Raw genomic sequence first — 18,381 nt, 5'->3', positions numbered from 1 at the left:
GCAAATAGCTGTAACTGGGTCTGGATGCGGTGGAGACAATTTTCTTCTTAGCACCCCACACAGCTCTGTGCTTTGGGTTTGTGGCTTAAACAGTGCTGACAACACAGCAGTGTTTTGGCTAAAGCTGAGCAGTGCTCATGCAGCACAGAGGTTTTTCTTTTTCATTGCCTCCTCTTCCTCCCCGCCCTTCACTCTGCCCAGGTTTCAGGGACTAGGCTGAGGATGGTCAAGAAGCTGAGGGGACACAGTGAAGGCAGATGCCTCCAGTTGACCAAATGGCTATTCCACATGGGATCACGCTGAGCTATAAAACTCAAGAGAACAGAGAAAGGCCATTCAGGGTTATGGTGTTTGTCTTGATGGGAACACGTGCCTGTTGTGAGGAAATTAATTTCTCTTTTTTGCTTTGCCTGTGCACACAGCTTTGCTGCCCCTGTTAAACTGTCTTTATCCTGACCCACGAGTTTTCTCACTTTTGTCCTGTTTCCACCAGTGGGGTAAAAGTGTATAAGCAATGGGGTGGGGGCTCACCTGTTGGCAGGGGTCAACCTACCACAACAGCCCAGGTTTGAACTCACGTTCCTTCAGTAGTTCTGTCAGACATCAGTAATTCATTCACATAAGTGTTCAGCTTTCAGATACTTCAGTTTATTACAGACTTAACACAACAAAACATAGTATCAAAAAAAGTAGATTGGAAAGTTTTCACATCATGGAATGCCAATAGTTACAAAAATTGAAGTCATAATATTGAAAACACATGAAAACTAGTGGGAAAATATGGTCAGATGGGGGGAAACTTGTGGAAGACAGGAAGGAGAAGAGAAAAAGATAAAGTCAGTTAAAAAACAAAAGGAGAGATACATGATCTAAGCTTTTTAAATAGAAAATTTAATATAGTTTTTGAGTCAAACAATCCTGTCTAGAAACATATATTCATAATGAAGTTAACTCCAGATTTTGAACCTCTAAATAACAGGATTCCTTGTCCCAGTTAACTTACATTAAGATAGTTTATATCCTGCAAGTCATTCCAAAATACCCTTTTACTTCTAGAGTGTTTATCATGCTTAAGTGGATAGATTGTTTGTTACACAGTTACAAGAACACCTCAAATTACAAAAATAGTTATCACTCATTAGTATTTCTATACAGATCTTAAGCTATTATATGCACACTCTGTACAGTGGATCTTAACAGTAGTTAAATTTTCTGCCTTGAACAAAACAAAAGAGATAAATCACTGACAGATCCAAAATATTCAGGCACCATAACACACCTACAAGTCTGGTACTAAACATCCCTGCCCATGCAAAGCAAAAGCAGCCTCAGTTCCCAGGAGACATACGCATCCAGGCTGGGGGACCCTTGTGATGGCTGGTGGAAGACGACAGTCTAGAGGATCAAGACATTACTGCCACGGAACAGTGTCTCACTACACTGCTGGGCCCTACGTGTTCAGATTCCATGCAGATTCCTGGCCAACAGGCCTGCCTACTGGTGGAAAAGTAGACTTACATGGCAAAAGCTGTAGGGCAGCAGAACAATCCCAAACTACCCCTCTGGTAAAGACCAGAATTTCCCAGCTAAAGATAAAATAGAAGGTTGACTTCTCAAGGGGAACAAACACATGGTGTTTGCCATAGCCAAATGATTGGTTTCAACATGTTTTGATTAGGTTTTATTCTTCTTTCCCAAGGCCAAAATAAAAAAAATCTAGACTTTCTGGCATGATCAGGGCCATCACAAACAAATATTTTGCTGGATGCAAACAGCCCATTACTGAAGTAAGTTGGTTGCACTCACATTACTTCTCCCTCCCTTTCAGAAGTAACAGTAAACCTGGAAGCGTTGCTAGGGTTGTGGCTATTTGTTAGACAGGCAAGTGAAAACAAATAGTTCTTAGTGGCACCACTGCTAGTCTTAATAATCTCTTAATACTGAAAGTCCAGTTCAACTGACATTATGCTTCACACCAGCTGCCCAACTGTGAAATAGGTCACATTTCAGAAGGTGCTGTCTGGGAACAGACTGATGTCCTGCTACAGATTTGGGAGTGGGGGGTGGGGACAGAAAAACAAAACCAGAACTCCCTGCCCAGGAAGTCTTAAATGCTGAATAAGAAATAACACTATTTCTCTTTTAACATTTTCTGAATCTAGAAACTTCTCTCATACTACTTGAAGCACTATCCTCTCCACCGTGAGAGCACAACACTTCAGTTGGAAGGTTGAAGACACTAATGGTTCAATCCAAGCACTTAAGAGATTTGGTGCTTAAACGGATCCCTTTATACACCACATGCTGAAAAGCCCAGGCATGTTTGCTATATATTACAGTGAAAAAATTTATACACTTGCAGAACTTCATGGACAATTTGAAGCAAAGTCAACTAAGGCATGTACTTATGTCTGCCAACATCAGACAGCAAAATACAAAAACTACAATGTTAAAATCAAGGTCATGCACACATCAGAATTGCATTAAGAATTTCAAAGCTATACTACCATACAGGAAAAAGATACTTATACTTGTCTCCATGAAAGATTAAGAACTAAGCAACCATCCCCTAAATATCAAGATGACCAAAGAAATGATGAATGACCTTCTATAGGCCTTTCCCCACACCAGGAATTCAAGAGTGAGTGTCAGGTACTACATTTTTTAGTACGAGTGCTTCCCTTTAAACCTCTCCAAATAGGTATTTGATGGTTGGATCTTCAATGGTTTAGTAGCTTTATAACTTAATTTACTTATTTTTAAAGCAACATATTTTAAATGTACAATAATTTTGCTCTCCAAATAGCCAACATTTTAATGCATTTAAGTATTCCATACTTAGGTTGTAATTTGGAAATTTTAGTTATTCTGTAGGGAATACATGAAGCTGACTTTCAGTAGTGCCATTACAGTGCAACATCTGTACCACTGTAGTAAGAGTTAAGTAACAGAGCTTCCATTTTAAAGTGCAACAGGTTTTGGTATAGAAATTGCTACAAAGAATTCAAGTGAAAAGAATTCTATTAGAAATAAACACACTATGATGCCACTATACAGGTATTTTATAGTCTCAGGAGATTATGGAGCAGTTACAAGTGAAATATGAATCACTTCAGAAGAAGTCCTTCAAAAACTATCTTACACACATGAAGACAAACCAGGAAAAAATACAAATCTTCAAGCTGATTTTTCTGGAGAGAATTTGTAATTATTGATGTACAATGAACTGAAAGGCTTGCCTATTTTATTTTAAAATCAAGATAAAATAAATGTGAAAAAATGACAGGTCTGTCATTTGGATCTATTCTGATACCTTGTTTACAAAGTTAAACAAGCTAATACTGAGTTTCCTTGCTCCCTTAGCATGTTTCCAAGCTCAGCCGCATAAATCTAGTCCAAGTTCAACTATTCGCACAGATGCTTACCTGCTTATCTGATGTTACATTAAAAATAGTAGATAAATTAAAAGACTTGCCTTGTTTGGTTAGTAATATGCTGCTGACACTTGTGCAAAAACATACTAACACCTGCAGAACATTACACCTGTTACTTCTTCTGTTACAGATTTAATTTGAAAATTCAATAGGACCTTTAATCCACACTTTATTTTTTAAGACGAGAACCCTTCAACACTCAGTAAGTCTATCACAAGTTGACAGTGTTAAAATTTACATCCATCAGATATCTAGATGACAGAAATTGAGTTGTATCTTCGTGCTTCTGGCACATACATGGAAAGAATATTGCCAATTCTTTAAATTAGCCAATACCAAGCACTTCATCCAAGGTTAGGACCTACAGATTTAAGTATGTATTTTGCTCAACATGTCTGTCAATAGAAGCAAATCTTCCTACAACAGGCAGCAGGGAAGAGTTTACCTCTCTGCTTTTAGCCAGCTGCCTACTATTCTGGTCTTTATTTATTGCCTTTCAGACTTTTCAGATAAGCTTATGAATGCATTTCAGCAACCACAGGACTGAACCCCATCTATACTCTAGAAAGATTAGTTATTGTGAACTAATTTTCCTCATGGTTGTAAGCTGTAATAAAAAATGTTTACTTTGAAGGGCTAAAATTCAAGAATAGTTTTCAGAATGTAACTACAGTAAGTCATTCAAATTGACTATTCCAATTCCAGAAATTCTCTAAAGCCAAAATCTGACATCTTCATCTTGTATGAAACTGATAGTTTAGGTTCCAAAAATTTTCAGAGACTGCCAGCGTAAATGCTCATAGCAAATTCAAACAGGAGGGTAGTTTTTTGGGGTTTTTTCTTTGTTTGGTTTTGAATTTTTTTGTATGGTTACTTAATGTCTTTTAAGTAAGTCTTACATCATAGATATTCTTCTCCATCCCCTTAGGTCCACCTGAGAGAGGCCAGGAAAGAGTAAGGTAGACATGTATCTTGACTGAAGTACTGGAGTGACAGAGATTGTTAATGGCACAAAGTTACTCAGCAGCCTTTTTCCATAGTGTTTATTGCCAATTCATTTTGTGTAGCTTATTTTCAGCAGATGGGCAGCATAAAAACCACAATATTCATTTTAAAAAAATATTATTCATTACAATGCAACAGTCTCAGTAATACCTTCTTACACCTGCATTTTATCTAATTCAGACATAAACCAATCCTGATCTAGTTACTTAAAACAGTTTACACCTTCCCCTTAAAACAATCAACCTTCACGAGTCAAGTAACTTTGGACCCAAAATTTATAATCACCACAATTGATAAAACCCCAGAAATTCTCACCGTGCAAACCATGCTACAGAAACTATTTAATGCTTTGGGTCAGTCTCGCAATTACATCGGCATTTACTCTTATGGAAAGGATCGCTTAGTTTCCCCTTACCTAACTTTGAGGTGAACTATGAGTGCTCCAGAGATACAACAGGTAACTACTGCATTTGCTTACTGAGCCTGTGCAAGAAATAAACACAACCCAACATATTAACACTGAGAAGTAGCTTAGCTACATAGTGTATTAAAAAAATAAGAATCATGAAAATTTACAATCAAGCTCTCCAATCCTGTGCTCAAAGCTTCCCATCTAGTTCCAACTGCACAGTTTGGATTTTAAAAGCTGTTCTGAAAAGTTTACTGTTAAACAGATTGGCAAAGTCTTTACTTACTCCTTTACTATAGTCTTGATTTTTTTCTTTGTTAGTAATTGTTCTGGGGGCTGTTTTTTGTTTAGTCTTAAACCCAGCTTTAAATCTGACAATGTACATTCTCCTTATAACATCCCAGAGGTAGCAGGAGGGAATATGAATGAAAAGATGCCAGATTCCAGAAGCTGCACATTCAAGTGCAGTGTCATCCAAGAGAGCTTTCCTGGCTTTCACAGACTACATGTCACCTCTAATCATGTACAGCAAACAGAATATAGAATTCCAAAATAAAGAACTATTGCCACTGGCTTACTAATGGAGTTTCACACCCAGATACCTCAAAGTAATCTTGTTATTTAAGTAGTAATGCTGCCATTTTCAATAGTCAAATATCAAGAATCAAAGTATAAATTTTAAATTTATGAGTATCATTTTTTAAAATGCTCATTAGTGACACATTTCACCTAAACACAGACATACACATATTTACTCAAAAAGTTGATGTACCACACTGTAAGAAAAGGTCCGAATTCTGTTCAAGAATCCAATATTCCCCCTCTCCCTCCCACCACACGACTTTACAGAGGTGCTTACAGTAACAGAAAGCAAATAGAAGGGGAAAACACAACATTTAACAAGTGCATCTATATACATTTTGCACCTTTTCCCTCCTTGTATCTAAAGTGAACAGGTCACCACGTTTGCTACGCTGTACATTTTATACTCTCGCCTTCACATAGTACCAGTCCTATCCAAAGGATCTCTGCAAGCACCAACAGCAGTCATTCTACACCAACCAGCAGGTGCTTTTATTGTGGAGGCTGAAGTACATTTAAATATTCTGACTGGCCCAGCTGATAGGTTGTGTTTCCTCCACAGTCCACATACTGGTATTTCTCCCGGGATATTTGCTCAGCATGGCCAAAGTATGAGGTTGTCACTGTCACCCTTAAAAAGACAAAACAGAAGAGATTTGGAGTTTACTATTCTAAAAATCAATGCTTTTATACATGGGTTTTTAAGGAACATGTTTGCAAAAAAACATGTTTTAAATAAATTTAAAAGCATTACAAATCTACCACTATAGATTTTCTCCATAAAAGACACCTGATTTCCGGAGTACACACTTTTTTTCCCTAAAGATGCTAAAGCTCAGGTTTACACATATTATCTTGTTTAGTGATGAGAAAGCTACAAGCCATCATATGTCAAGCCTAAACACACCTTCCCACCCCCCACCAACAAGACTGGTATTTATCCAGTGTCACAAAAACCAGTCTCTGACAGAGTACTAAAGCCTGTAACTCCTCCAAGATCACAACGATCTCAGCAAGTTTTGAACAGTGCTGATACATGAAGTCATTTTAAAGTCTTTGAGACATTAGTAGCTCCGTGGGTACAGCCCAACTGCAGAGCAGATACAGTAACAGTTCTGTTTATCTGAATGTCAACACCAGCAGAACCCATAAAAAGATACTGTTCAGTTTCAAGAACCATGAAGGTACTGAACTAGAAAGTAAGTCTATTTCATTTTATCTGTGATGCAAAGACTCCAGGAATAAATATTGCTGAGTAATATTTCAAAAAGAATTACATGGCTTCTAAAATTGTTTCCCACAAATAGGAAATTTCCTGTACTTACTGCATCATCACTACTATATTATGTACTTTGATAGACGGTAAAGTACAGAAGTCACTGCAAAAAAAGAAAAACAATTATTAGATTTGCATCAAACCTTTCCAGGTAATTATCTAAAACGCAAAACAAAAGTTAACCTGAACCAATACATGAAAGCCTGGTTAATATTACTTTGCCATACTTTCACTATGAAGGAATACAGACAATTTTCTGCAATTCCACTTCACATGGCACTTATATATAGAAACAAAACTTTAAAAAAGATCAATGTTACGGTAATTTTAGTGTTTTTTCATGTAAAACTAGCCATTTCTATTAAAAAACCCAACTAAATATCCTGAAGGCTTGCTATTTTTGCTCAACATGTACCAAGAACTTAGGAAAGTCCCTTTTATTTTTTATATTCATCCACGTATTATGCAAACTAACCTTTAACCTATATACAGATTCTGAAGTCAAGATTATTTTTCTCTTGCAAGATAACCTTTTCAGACTTATTTTCTTACATGCATCTACATACCAGTTATACGCGCACCACCATGTAAGTGCATACTTTTAACCCTCACTTCTTAAATCAATTACAGTTGATCACAAATTTATCAGCTCTAGAATGAAAAGCGTGTGATCAGTGAAATAAAACTGCATGGCAGACACCCACCACATCTGCATGCCATTCTTTTCCCTTACACCAACAAATATATGATATAGTATTAAACAGTGAATGAATATAGGTGATCCAAACTGTAAGAAAATACAAATAAACCAGTTTGGTATTAAAATCTGCTTTATCCCGGTATCTCTACTAATGTAAAATATTCTGATTTATTTTTCCTGCTAGCCTTGAAACAGCATTTAGTTAGACCATAATGTCAGATACTCTCATTTGATACACTTTTCTAATCCAAAATATAGATAACCTGTAACATAATACAAAGCCAGCTCATATACAACAGCACACACTGGCTGACTAGCAAAGAGATGCAACACCAACAGGCTGGTGATTTTTAAGTCCAGATTATATGCAAATAGATCTGCTTTAAAAAACAAACCACAAACTTATCAAACCAGAAAGACCCACCAAAGACTAGACAGCACAAAAGTGTAGCTAGGAAACTACACTGAAGGTGAGCTTCAAATTGAGCCAGCTCTCTAAAATAAATGTGGAAATGCCCTGTATGGTGTTGCTTTTGTCGTACAAGGTTGGCTGTACACAGACACTTCAGGTGACTAAGAATCTCTGGTATTCAACCTAAGCTGACTTTACTGGACACACACCCTCTGGAATCCAAACAACCGACAGCTATAACTAATGCGAGACCTAAATTAACTGGCTAGGGAAACACTGAAATGTGACCCACTGTACAATCCCTAATGCTATAACCCACAACATTACCTGTATTAGGAAGGTAAGCCCAGTGACTTCACTGGAAAGTTCAATATATGTGTGCAGAGAAGAAACCTAGACATAAAACCAAATAGAAACCTCCACTAAGACAAGCTGAAGCTACCTTGGCTGGGTGTTCAAATGAAGGAAGTTCACTTGACCTCTCCAGGGTTGCTCCATAAAGCAAAGCCAGGTTTTCCAGACTCACAAAACTGAGAAGGGGCAGAAACTCATCAATAACAGTAACAGCTGTCAACAGCTCAGGGTGGTCAACTATTAACAACTGTGTAACACACAGAAAACATGGAGAAAATGAACAGCTAGCTACACTTTTGTATGAGGCTCATGTTCTCTTCAGCACATTTTAAACACATCACAGCAAAGCCAGAGTGCTACTCACTAGGACCTTGATCTAACAGCCTGTACAAGAACTTAACTGATACAAACTTCTATAGTCATGGGTGTCTTACTACCAGTTATAGCCCATGCGTAGTGTCACAGTGTTGAAGCAACAAATATTCTTGCACATGTACAAATGACCTATTAGTCTGCTCTTCTAGCAACATTCACAAACATTCCTGAAGGAGAGAAAGTTCATCTCACAGATTACTGGCCGATGCGTGACAGTTTCTCCATCTCTCCTTCAGGACTGCACAATCTACCTCGAAGCAGGACCAGCGAGTGCATCATTGCTCCATATTACTATTGCCAAGGCTCCGACTATCAAGCAGAAGAGCCTGAAATCCATTCGGTTAACGACACAGACAGAGCAGTTTCTGACTGTCTCTATCTCTTTACACATCCAAAGCCATGCAGGTTTCTATATGGTTAGCCATCACCTTGCAGGGAAAAGTTGCAGCTAATGCTGGGAACACTCTCAACAGCATTACTGAAATTAAGGTCTGACCATATACCACAGTACTGACCATGAAAGTTTCAATGTATTATTGCACCAAAAGCATAACTAGTTAGGTGAACACTAAGAAGCTTATTTATTTCCCATGCATCCAAAGAGTGAGCAGATTCAAAGAATTCAGCATTTACATAAAGCTAACTTACATGCTTTTAAAAGGTGACAGAAGTTCAACATTTTCCGCTTATTTAAAGTTTGTGCCCCTCTTGCTATTTCATACCTATTTCAATTTATTCCAACACTTCAAAACCATAAGGTTCTCTCCCCCATAAAGGGGCTGGCATCCACTGGAACTGCACACAGACCTGAAGTCTCAATAGTCATCTCTTTTTCTCAGTCTGCATTTCAGTGTAAGAGAACTAACATTTGGCTTTGTTACCGAGATATAGTGAGCTAACAGGCTGTTGGACAAATAGATTTTCAGAAACTATGAATAAAACAACTCAAAGGGCAGGCTGTAAAGACTGTTTACTATTGTATACACCTAGCCAGAAGGAAAGAAACACAAATTAGTCTCTAATTTGTATAGTATTAAATATAAATTCTCTTCTACTGCAGACAAGGTTGTGGGAAATTTGCCAGAGACCTTGTTAGGTGGAACCCATTTGCACTTTCACCCTCTGAAGCAGCTATTGCCAAGGCCTAAATCAGTGAGATAGAGAAACAATTTAAGGGGCTGAGTGCCAGGTACAGTAAGCCACTACATGAAATTATTCAAACTACTCTGGTTTACCTATTTTTCAGTAAAATTAAACTTAAAGAAAATGTCACAATATCTCTGCAAACTGATTTATGCTAACTTTGAAAAAAGTTTGCTTTTAACACCACTGCAATTTTTCATAAGATCCATGTGATATTTAGAAGTGAGTACACTTACAACATGTAGCTCATTTCATCTTGTATGACTGTGGGCACCATATAATCAATCTAAAAAACAAACACAATAAGAAAGCAATGAAAACACAAATGAGTAGATCTGTACAGGAAAATTAACAGGTATTCAACTTTGAAAGCCTGTACTACTTACCTGTTTCATATCCAGAGGACCAATGTTGGTGATGTTGTTTAACCGTGCTTTGCCAATTACTGTTTTGGAAAACTGAACTTGGGCTGTGATGTTTGCCACTTCAACAGAGTAATAGTTGTTATTTGTTATATTTAGTGTGTTCTGCAAGAACAAACACAAAACATTAACAGCTATCCATTCTGCATATCTTCATGAGAAAGCATTTTGAAACTTGTGCATGAGACATTAATACCTGAAATTATGCAAGAAAAATTTCCTGCCTGCTAGGATTGTGGGAAGAAGTGGTATTTATTTGCTACCACTTAATTCCTTCCTCAGGTTTGATTTGTGAATGTGTTGAGCAGCACAAACATCTACAACTTTGCTGGTGACAACCTTCCACTGCAAATATTGGATTTCCTTCTATCCTCAATTATTCCTTCAAGGAAATTTAGTGATCACAGGACCCTTCTCTCCCACAGCAGCTTTGCTTTATTTATAATCAAGAACTCTGCCAGAAGTATTGAGTGCATTACCAAGAAGTCAAGAACCATGCAGAAAGAATCCCTTTAAATTTTAATGTGGGTAAGAACCCCAATTTTGACAGATGCATAATACCAGGTTAGTATCCGACAGCATTCCTACATACACACAGTACACTTCATTCATATTCCAAACAGGAAAAAAAACCCCAAAACCCAGAAAACTCCAAAATCACTGTTCTCATTAAAATGGAAGTCCCTGTGTTAGCTTGTAACCACAGGTCTATTAGCTACGGCTACAGAAACCAGCCACAGCAGGTTCAGTTACACTTTTAAAACCAGTCGTTATCGGTGCTTGTATTTCTTAAGGCACTGACTAAGCCTGTCAGCTAGACCACAATTTCTGTGTATATTAAACTGTCACAGCAGTATCTCTTGCTGCATAACTCATTACAAACATCCAAACAGGTAGTAAGACTTACCGTAATATTCAGATATATTATACGTCTCTCCTGTTCATAAGTGACATATACTGACTTCACACCAATGTATTCAACATCAACTGAGCGAGGAAACAAGAAAAACACAGCCAGTCCAGACAGCAGCAAACATACAGTTACAGAAGCAGTCACGTAGAGCTTTCTGGAGAAAAAAAAAGAGCACATTTCAGAGTCAAAAGCACGTTAAACAATAGTGGCATGCTATTTTCTGTAAGCGATACGGAGCAGGACTAGTCAATGCAACTAGTTCAGTCTATTTCTAGCTTCCATTAGCTTCTAAAAGGAAAAAAATAGCTCTGCTGCACCTCACATCTATGTCTCAAACAGCTGTTACTGTTGTATATACAGTGGAAATCACATTTCAAATCATGTGATTATTTCAGTATTTGTAACTTACAGAAGAAAATGGAAGAATTAAATATTTTTGCGCCTTGGAACAAAAGCACTTCCTCTTAACATTTATTTATAGCACAATTTGTGTAATTCTGCAGGACTCTTGAACAATATACCCAGAAAGCAAAATAAAGCTTTTATGACAGAGAATTCCAACTTTCATGGAAAGTGTAAGACTGCAGATAAGGAGAAAGAAATTCACAATTAACCTACTTGTGGGTATGTGTGGGGGAAGGGTGTGTGTTTGTGTGTGTGTGATAATAAAAAAATCTGCTCACAAATAAAAGGCTTTACTGCAGCTCCAGTTTTGTCAAAATTAGAACACTACAGTAACATGTTTCAAATTTGTACTAATGTTACACCAGGTATGTGAAGTTCGCACAATTTTTTTACCTGGCAATCATTTCTGCATATTACAAAAACATCTAAATATTATCCAAACATTAAGGAAAAACACAAACCAACCCAACCAAACCAAAATGTGTAAAGCTAGAAGCTCTGAGCATTGTAATGAAACTTTTATAAAAAGTAAATATACTGTATCCCAATGATGAATTTGTTTATTTTGTTACTAGCAAAAATCAGAACTTTACAAATGAATTTTAGGTGACTTATTCTGGAGTAGTGGCTCAAAGAAACCACCACTTAACTCAGACTTTAACAGCCAAGATGTATCCTGCTTAGCTCAATGAAGATATTACAGGGATTGATAAATACTTGCATCATTACTGTCGGCATACAGATAATTATCTATATGCATAAGTTATATAGTAGCCCTCAGCTTTGTACCTAGCTGAACACTGTGATGGAAGTATGCACACCTGTTAATAACTAACTCCCCAAGAGTTAGAGGTTAAGGCTGACATTAGTCACAAGCAGGGTCTTTCAGTACTGAATGCAAGAAAACATTCCATTGATCTTTGCTTGATTCTTCTTTTCACTATCGCCTTTAAATTGTTGAATTTTAACTAGAAGAGAATAATTAACTGTAGATCCATGTATGACAAGTAACTATTAACTTACGTTCTTCTCGGCCTCAGTCTCTGATCACTGTATGGAATTAATGCTACCAGCTGATTTTCCTGCCCTGAAAACAAAAAACACCCTTTAAGATTTAAACAAAGAATAAGTACTGTTGCAGTTATTTTACACAGAGAGTGCCCATTATAACTTACTGGCACCAAAGAATAAACACTAAAGATAAACATTTAAATTCCAGATAACCAAGTCAAATACTACTGCAGCTTCTATCACTTTCTGAAATAGTGCATGGATTACACAACATCGAGAGGAAAGAACACCAGGTCCACAAAAATCAAAACACTAAACTCTGCCTCTGTGCTGCACACATGTACTGGAGGCAGCTTGCCTCTGGCACCTCTTCCTGGAGAAAACAAGAGAGATAGAACAGCTTTGAGCTCTCTGTGCCAGATGATATAAAGTCAAAGGACAAAATATTCAGAAGCTTGGGCAGTAAGAACTGATACAGAAGGCATTTGGTATGTAGTTTTCTGAAAAGCAAAAGTCAGGTTTGTTTAACACAAAAACCCAACAAACAGCAAATCCAAACCGAAACAACTAAAACTACCATCTATCACTGTGGACAACCTTGGCAACACAACTTATATATACACACTGCATTCTGGAAATCACTGGTATATAAAACCATCTATCACGGTGCTGCTGACCTGCAGTACTCCAAAAGTCAAAACAAGTACCTCCTGGAGTTTCTCCAAACAGCAAGTCATGGCACTAGACAGCATTTTTAAAGGGATATACGTTAACAGAAGAAATAAAGAACACATGCAAAGATGAGTTGTTGAAAATACAAGGACTACATCTGCCTGTATAGGTCATGTTCTTCGCTGTGGAGCTAAGATTCATCTGTAGGAGAACAGAGGCCTCAAGGCTAAGTCAGATTTGTAGCATTTAAGTCAAGAGCAGAATTTGACCAAATTACCACTTTGCTAATCAAGTACTTGGATGTAATTCCATGCTCCATCATTAAGCTAGGCAAAGCATGCTAACCAAGCAGGTAGTAACATATAAACATCAACCTTCCAAAAACTTCTACCAATTTAAAACAGATTTTCATCTCTGCTTCAATTAAGCATCTTCAACCCTTGAACACAACAGCACAGTCCTGCTTTCATATAATATCATGCTGAAAAGCTAAAGCTGTACAAGTTGCAAAGCATAATTTCATGTATTTATTATAGTTTAGCCAAAATATCACATATTTTTAGTCTTACTAGTCATGCAGTCATTCTGTGAACACTTAATTTTCCCCCTCTCCCCTCAAAAAACCTCCAAGCATGATTTTTTCTCCTCTAAAGTACTAAGAAACAACTAAAAAGACAGTCCTATTAGTTCTAGTAACTCATTTAAAGTTCTAGTTTTAATCACATTATTTCATTAGAATGAATGGATAACATGCATGTTTTAATAGATACTGTAAGATGTTTAATAATTAACTCACATTTAAGTATTACAGCAAAAGGTCCTACAGTCAAAGAAATAAGTTTTTGAACATTAAGAATCCTATTACTTCCGCATTTTAGCTAGCAGAGTTTTAAGTAAAACCTGCTATTGATAATATCAAGCATTTCAAGCTAGCAAGCTAACAGAACAAACTTCCATCTCTATAGTCTTTTGGTAAAGATAATTTTTAGTTTCATAGCTTTTCCACACTTCAAATTTGCTGAATTCACTCCAATAATGCATCACAGTATAAAGTTTAACAGCTAAAACACATATCTCCTATGATATTTACAACTATTTAAATACCCTGTGCCTCCTGCCACTTATACATAGGCGAGACACAAGTATTTGTGAACTATATCATAACCTAATCTCACTGAGGCACAGACATCTCTCAGTTTTCCTGAGCTGCTGGTCAAAATCAGTTCCAATAATCTATTTGGGATAACAGATCTGGCATAAGCAGATGCCAACATGAAATCATGAGTTCTTCCCCCCATCTAAGGGAAGCTCTTGCAGCTGAAGCAGAAGGCTGTGCCTCGGCCCACTGCATTTGTCACACTCTCCTTCTGCCCCGTTTCATATATTCTGCATTCTCCTTTCACAGGTGTCTTCCTAAACAGCTGTTTAGGTGGCTTATCACACAGGAAAGAAGTGTAATAAAGCGACTTCATAGCAAGGAAAAGCAAAGGATGAGGGCAAAGCGAAAAAAACAGCTAGGTATGAAGAGTAATGCTGTGCAGCCTATTCCTACCCTTGGCACCCAAGGATGCTGTGTATTGTCAATTCCCAGGCTGAGTCCTCTGCCTAGCAAGGACCAATGGGACAAAGGGAGGGTGAATGAAATCAACAGGCACTGGCAGCAGTGAGGGCAAGTAATTCACTATAAATGACCAGGCAAGAGGTGCATTGCAGCACAGGTCTACTTTTCACTCTCTGTATTTGCAGTCATTTTGGCAGTTCTATGTTGATTCAAATAGTTTCAAATAGGTAGTTAAAAAAGACGCAATAAAATGTCATGAAAACAAAGGTTTGCTAATTCAACTTGCAAGAGCTACAGTTATTTGTGAATCTAAAGCTGAGAAGCAAGAAACAGTAGCATTGTACACACAAGTGAAGTCCCAACATGAAACAGCCAAAACTGATCCAATGTTTTACATTCTTCTAGGGTAAAAAAATGCTTAGTGCTACAAAGTCAAAAAGATGAAAAAAACTTGATCTTGACTAGAAGAGCTATTTATGAATTATTACAGTTACAACTGCGTATGGTTATGAAGAAAATTTCTAAGTTAAAAAAAGAAATAAAAAGAACAAAAAAGAAAACTTACCTCTTGGAATTCTTCCTGTTCCCTGGCAAGTTGGGCAGGTGACACTGTCTCTTCCTGTAAATTCTACATAGGGAAACTGCGACACATCTCCACATCTGCTGTCCTCATTTTGCGCTTCTGAGTGAACTAAACCATTCCTCATGTTATCAGACACTGAGCTTCCATCACAGCCATCTTCCTTGCATGTATGCATAGGCAGGTGAGAAAGTGATTTTCCCATGTCTAAAATAAAAGAAGAAAGTCCTCAAGAAGAATGATTCAAACATGGCTTGCATTTATTCCTCTGCACCATATAACCATTAGTCTATGGTCACATTCTGACAAGACTCCAATTTTCCTTTGTTCAGATCCCTTAACATCTGCAAAGCACTAAGGCCCTATCAAGCTGGAGTCAATTCCAAACTGTAAAGAACCTCACCTGACCTGAAGAGGAAGATTAGGAGAACAAAATAAGTCAGACTATTTTAAACAAACCACTCCAAGATAGGACAGAAATATCATACACATGGTGATGGTAATATAAACCAACATTAATTCATTATATTGCCACAAAGGCTAGGTGAACATGGGAGGGGGAAAGTAAGTCAATGAATGCCAACAAATCCCAGTTACTGCTCCAGCAAATATGTAGGATTTTTTTTTATTTAGATCATTAAACCCCTACAAGCAGGAAAACTATTTATCCTTGCACTGCTACTTTTAAAAACATTCTAACTTTGAGAGCTACTCAGTAATAGCCATCGTTGAACTGAAAATTAAAACTACTCCGTTATAAAAAAATCTCGAAAATGCTGCTGACAATTATTTCACATAGGGTTTTTGTTTACTGTTCTCCTTGCAACTGACCTACAGCCTTCAAGCTAGGAAACTTGAATCTTGCAGCTTAGGCAATAGCTGCCACAGTTACAAGCCTGAAAGCTTAGGGATCCATCCCTGGTGCTACAACTACATCCAACTTAGACTGCTCTACTGACAGTAGGCCCAGGCTATGTCTACATTAACAACTACAGAACAAGCAGCAACTCTGTAAAAAAACAGTTACTGAGGATCCAAAATCCACACCATATGTCCTTTTGTGTATTTATTCCAGACTAGCTCTTGTCTAGACTGACAACACCCACTGCCAACTGAAGAGTACCTTCTAGTTTTAGCTTCTTCCAAAAGGAAGAGTTCACACACTCCCTGATCACACTGCGACATGAACCAAAGTGCACCAGACAAGGATGACTAGGAATTGTTTTGAAAAGCACATCCTTTATTTGAATTAAAATACTGATGCAGATGCAACCTTCAATGACAATTGTACCTGAGCTTCAATAATTAGAATTACTGATGCCAAAGACTTGGGGCACGTCTCAGTTCACAAAAAAGAAAACAGAGAACCACTTTCAAGTGAAATATGATCCTCCAACAGGCTTTTCTCCCCAACCAAGCCTGAACCTTATTACAGCTGACCAAAAATCAAGAACATGTTCTTTTATCCAGTGCTTATGTTCGGAAGAGTAGTAACCCAAAGAATAAAACATCTTCACATGTGATAGCCTCTATACTACCACCAAAGTCAGAAACCCTACCTCCTTAACAGCTGTGCTTTGATCCAGTCTCTCCCTTGTAACTCACATTACATTCCAGTTTGCTTGGAGTTTTCTTGAACACAGAGTTTGGTAAATTAAAAATGTTTTGACAAGTGGCTTTTGTTTAAGACTGCACCTTCAGCTTGCTACAGCACTGCAGCACAATAATACACACACAAAACCCAAAGTGTGTCGCCGACGCACAGAACCACCACGTCCTGAGCTACATGCAACACTCGGGGGAAAACGTTTTGTTTACAAACTCAGTGAAACTTCATACAGTCAAATTAAATGGTTATACTTCTCCAGAAAGTTAGGGTGGCGTTCCCACCCTTTATGTTAAGGTATATAAAGTTGAGATTACAAGTCTACTTTTTTTTCAATACAGCAAAAGACTTCGAATCGCGACTATTGTCTGCCGCATCAGCTGTGCCTTAATCGCGACCATCACAAGCTGTTCCAGAGCAGAGCACGCAGCAGGGTAAGGCAGTGGCTTGGCAACCACAGACATGCCCAGCACGGGTGGGCACGACGAGCGCAGTCTCCCACGACCCCTTTAACAAACTCACGTCCCGGGCACTGCCCGTTCAGTAAGGCTGGCGCTGCCAAAAACACAGGAGCCAGCCAAGATTCCCGGGATTTATGGGGCTTCTCGCCCGTCAACGCCAGCTGCTCTCGCAAACATGGCGAAGTTTACGGCCGGGAGGCTCGGGCAGGGCCCGCCTAGCTCAGCCGCTGCCGCGCTGCCCTCGGCGCCGCCTGGCCGGGAGGCCTCGGCGCGGAGGGGCGGGGGAGCCGCCTCGGGACGGGACGGGACGGGACGGGACGGGACGGGACGGACACCCCCGCCCCGGCGCGGGCCTGCCCAGGCCCCGCCGAGGCCCGCGGTAAGCCGCGGCGACCCCCGCCTGGCGCAGCTCCGCCAGCGCCCCGCAGCCCTGCCTGCCCCGGGCCCGCCCTTCCTTTCCCACCTGCGGCGCGGGCTCCGCGGGCCGGGCCGGGCTCGGCGGGGCGGCAGAACCGGAGGCTCTGGGAGCGACGCAGCTGCCGGCGCTGAGTCCCGGACCGGGCCTGTGCGCAGCCGCGGGGCGGGGACACGGGCGGAGCCCGCAGTACTCGTCCCGTCCCGGCACGCTCGGGAATGTCACTTAAACCACCGTTCTGAGCGTTGCGGGCCGGGCCGGGAGCTCAAGGGGAGGGGGTGGTGGCGCATCCCGCTCCGCTGCGGGGTGGGGGACGAAGCGGGATTCTTTCGGGGGTTTCGTGTCAGCCGTGGTTAAGAATCAGGCTGGAAACGACCTCTGAGGTAATCGGATCCAACCTGTGCCCGACCACTACCATGTCAATTAGACCATGGCACTGTGCACCACCTACAATCTCCAAACACCTCCAGGGACGATGACTCCATCACCTCCCTGGGCTGGCCATTTCAATGTCTAATCACCCTTTCTGTAAAAAAATTCTTGCTAATGTCAAACCTCTCCTGGTGCAGCTTAAGACTGTCCTCTGGTCTTATTGCTCGTTCGCTGCGCTGGCCGCAGCTTTGACCCCCCCTCTGCCCGCACCGT

General features: G+C 39.4%; 1 protein-coding gene across 2 annotated transcripts; it reads right to left on the bottom strand.

Moving 5' to 3' along the window:
• Positions 1-626: 626 nt before the first annotated feature.
• Positions 627-17,895, bottom strand: TMEM106B (transmembrane protein 106B). Of its 2 annotated transcripts, none has more exons than XM_071560813.1 (8): positions 17,785-17,895; positions 15,240-15,461; positions 12,454-12,517; positions 11,020-11,179; positions 10,077-10,217; positions 9,927-9,976; positions 6,756-6,809; positions 627-6,061 (listed from the first exon to the last, which is right to left on the bottom strand). In XM_071560813.1, exons 2-8 carry the CDS (start codon positions 15,457-15,459, stop codon positions 5,923-5,925), a joined length of 828 nt encoding a protein of 275 aa, XP_071416914.1. In that variant the 5' UTR covers positions 15,460-15,461; positions 17,785-17,895; the 3' UTR covers positions 627-5,922. The 2 variants fall into 2 exon arrangements, with proteins under 2 accessions (XP_071416914.1, XP_071416915.1); XM_071560814.1 differs by lacking the exon at positions 17,785-17,895 and adding an exon at positions 16,814-17,396.
• Between the last annotated feature and the right edge of the window lie 486 nt (positions 17,896-18,381).

This window comes from Pithys albifrons, chromosome 7 (genome assembly GCF_047495875.1).
Source record: "Pithys albifrons albifrons isolate INPA30051 chromosome 7, PitAlb_v1, whole genome shotgun sequence".
Lineage (NCBI taxonomy): Eukaryota > Metazoa > Chordata > Aves > Passeriformes > Thamnophilidae > Pithys > Pithys albifrons.
This window is presented reverse-complemented; position numbering and strand designations above follow the sequence as displayed.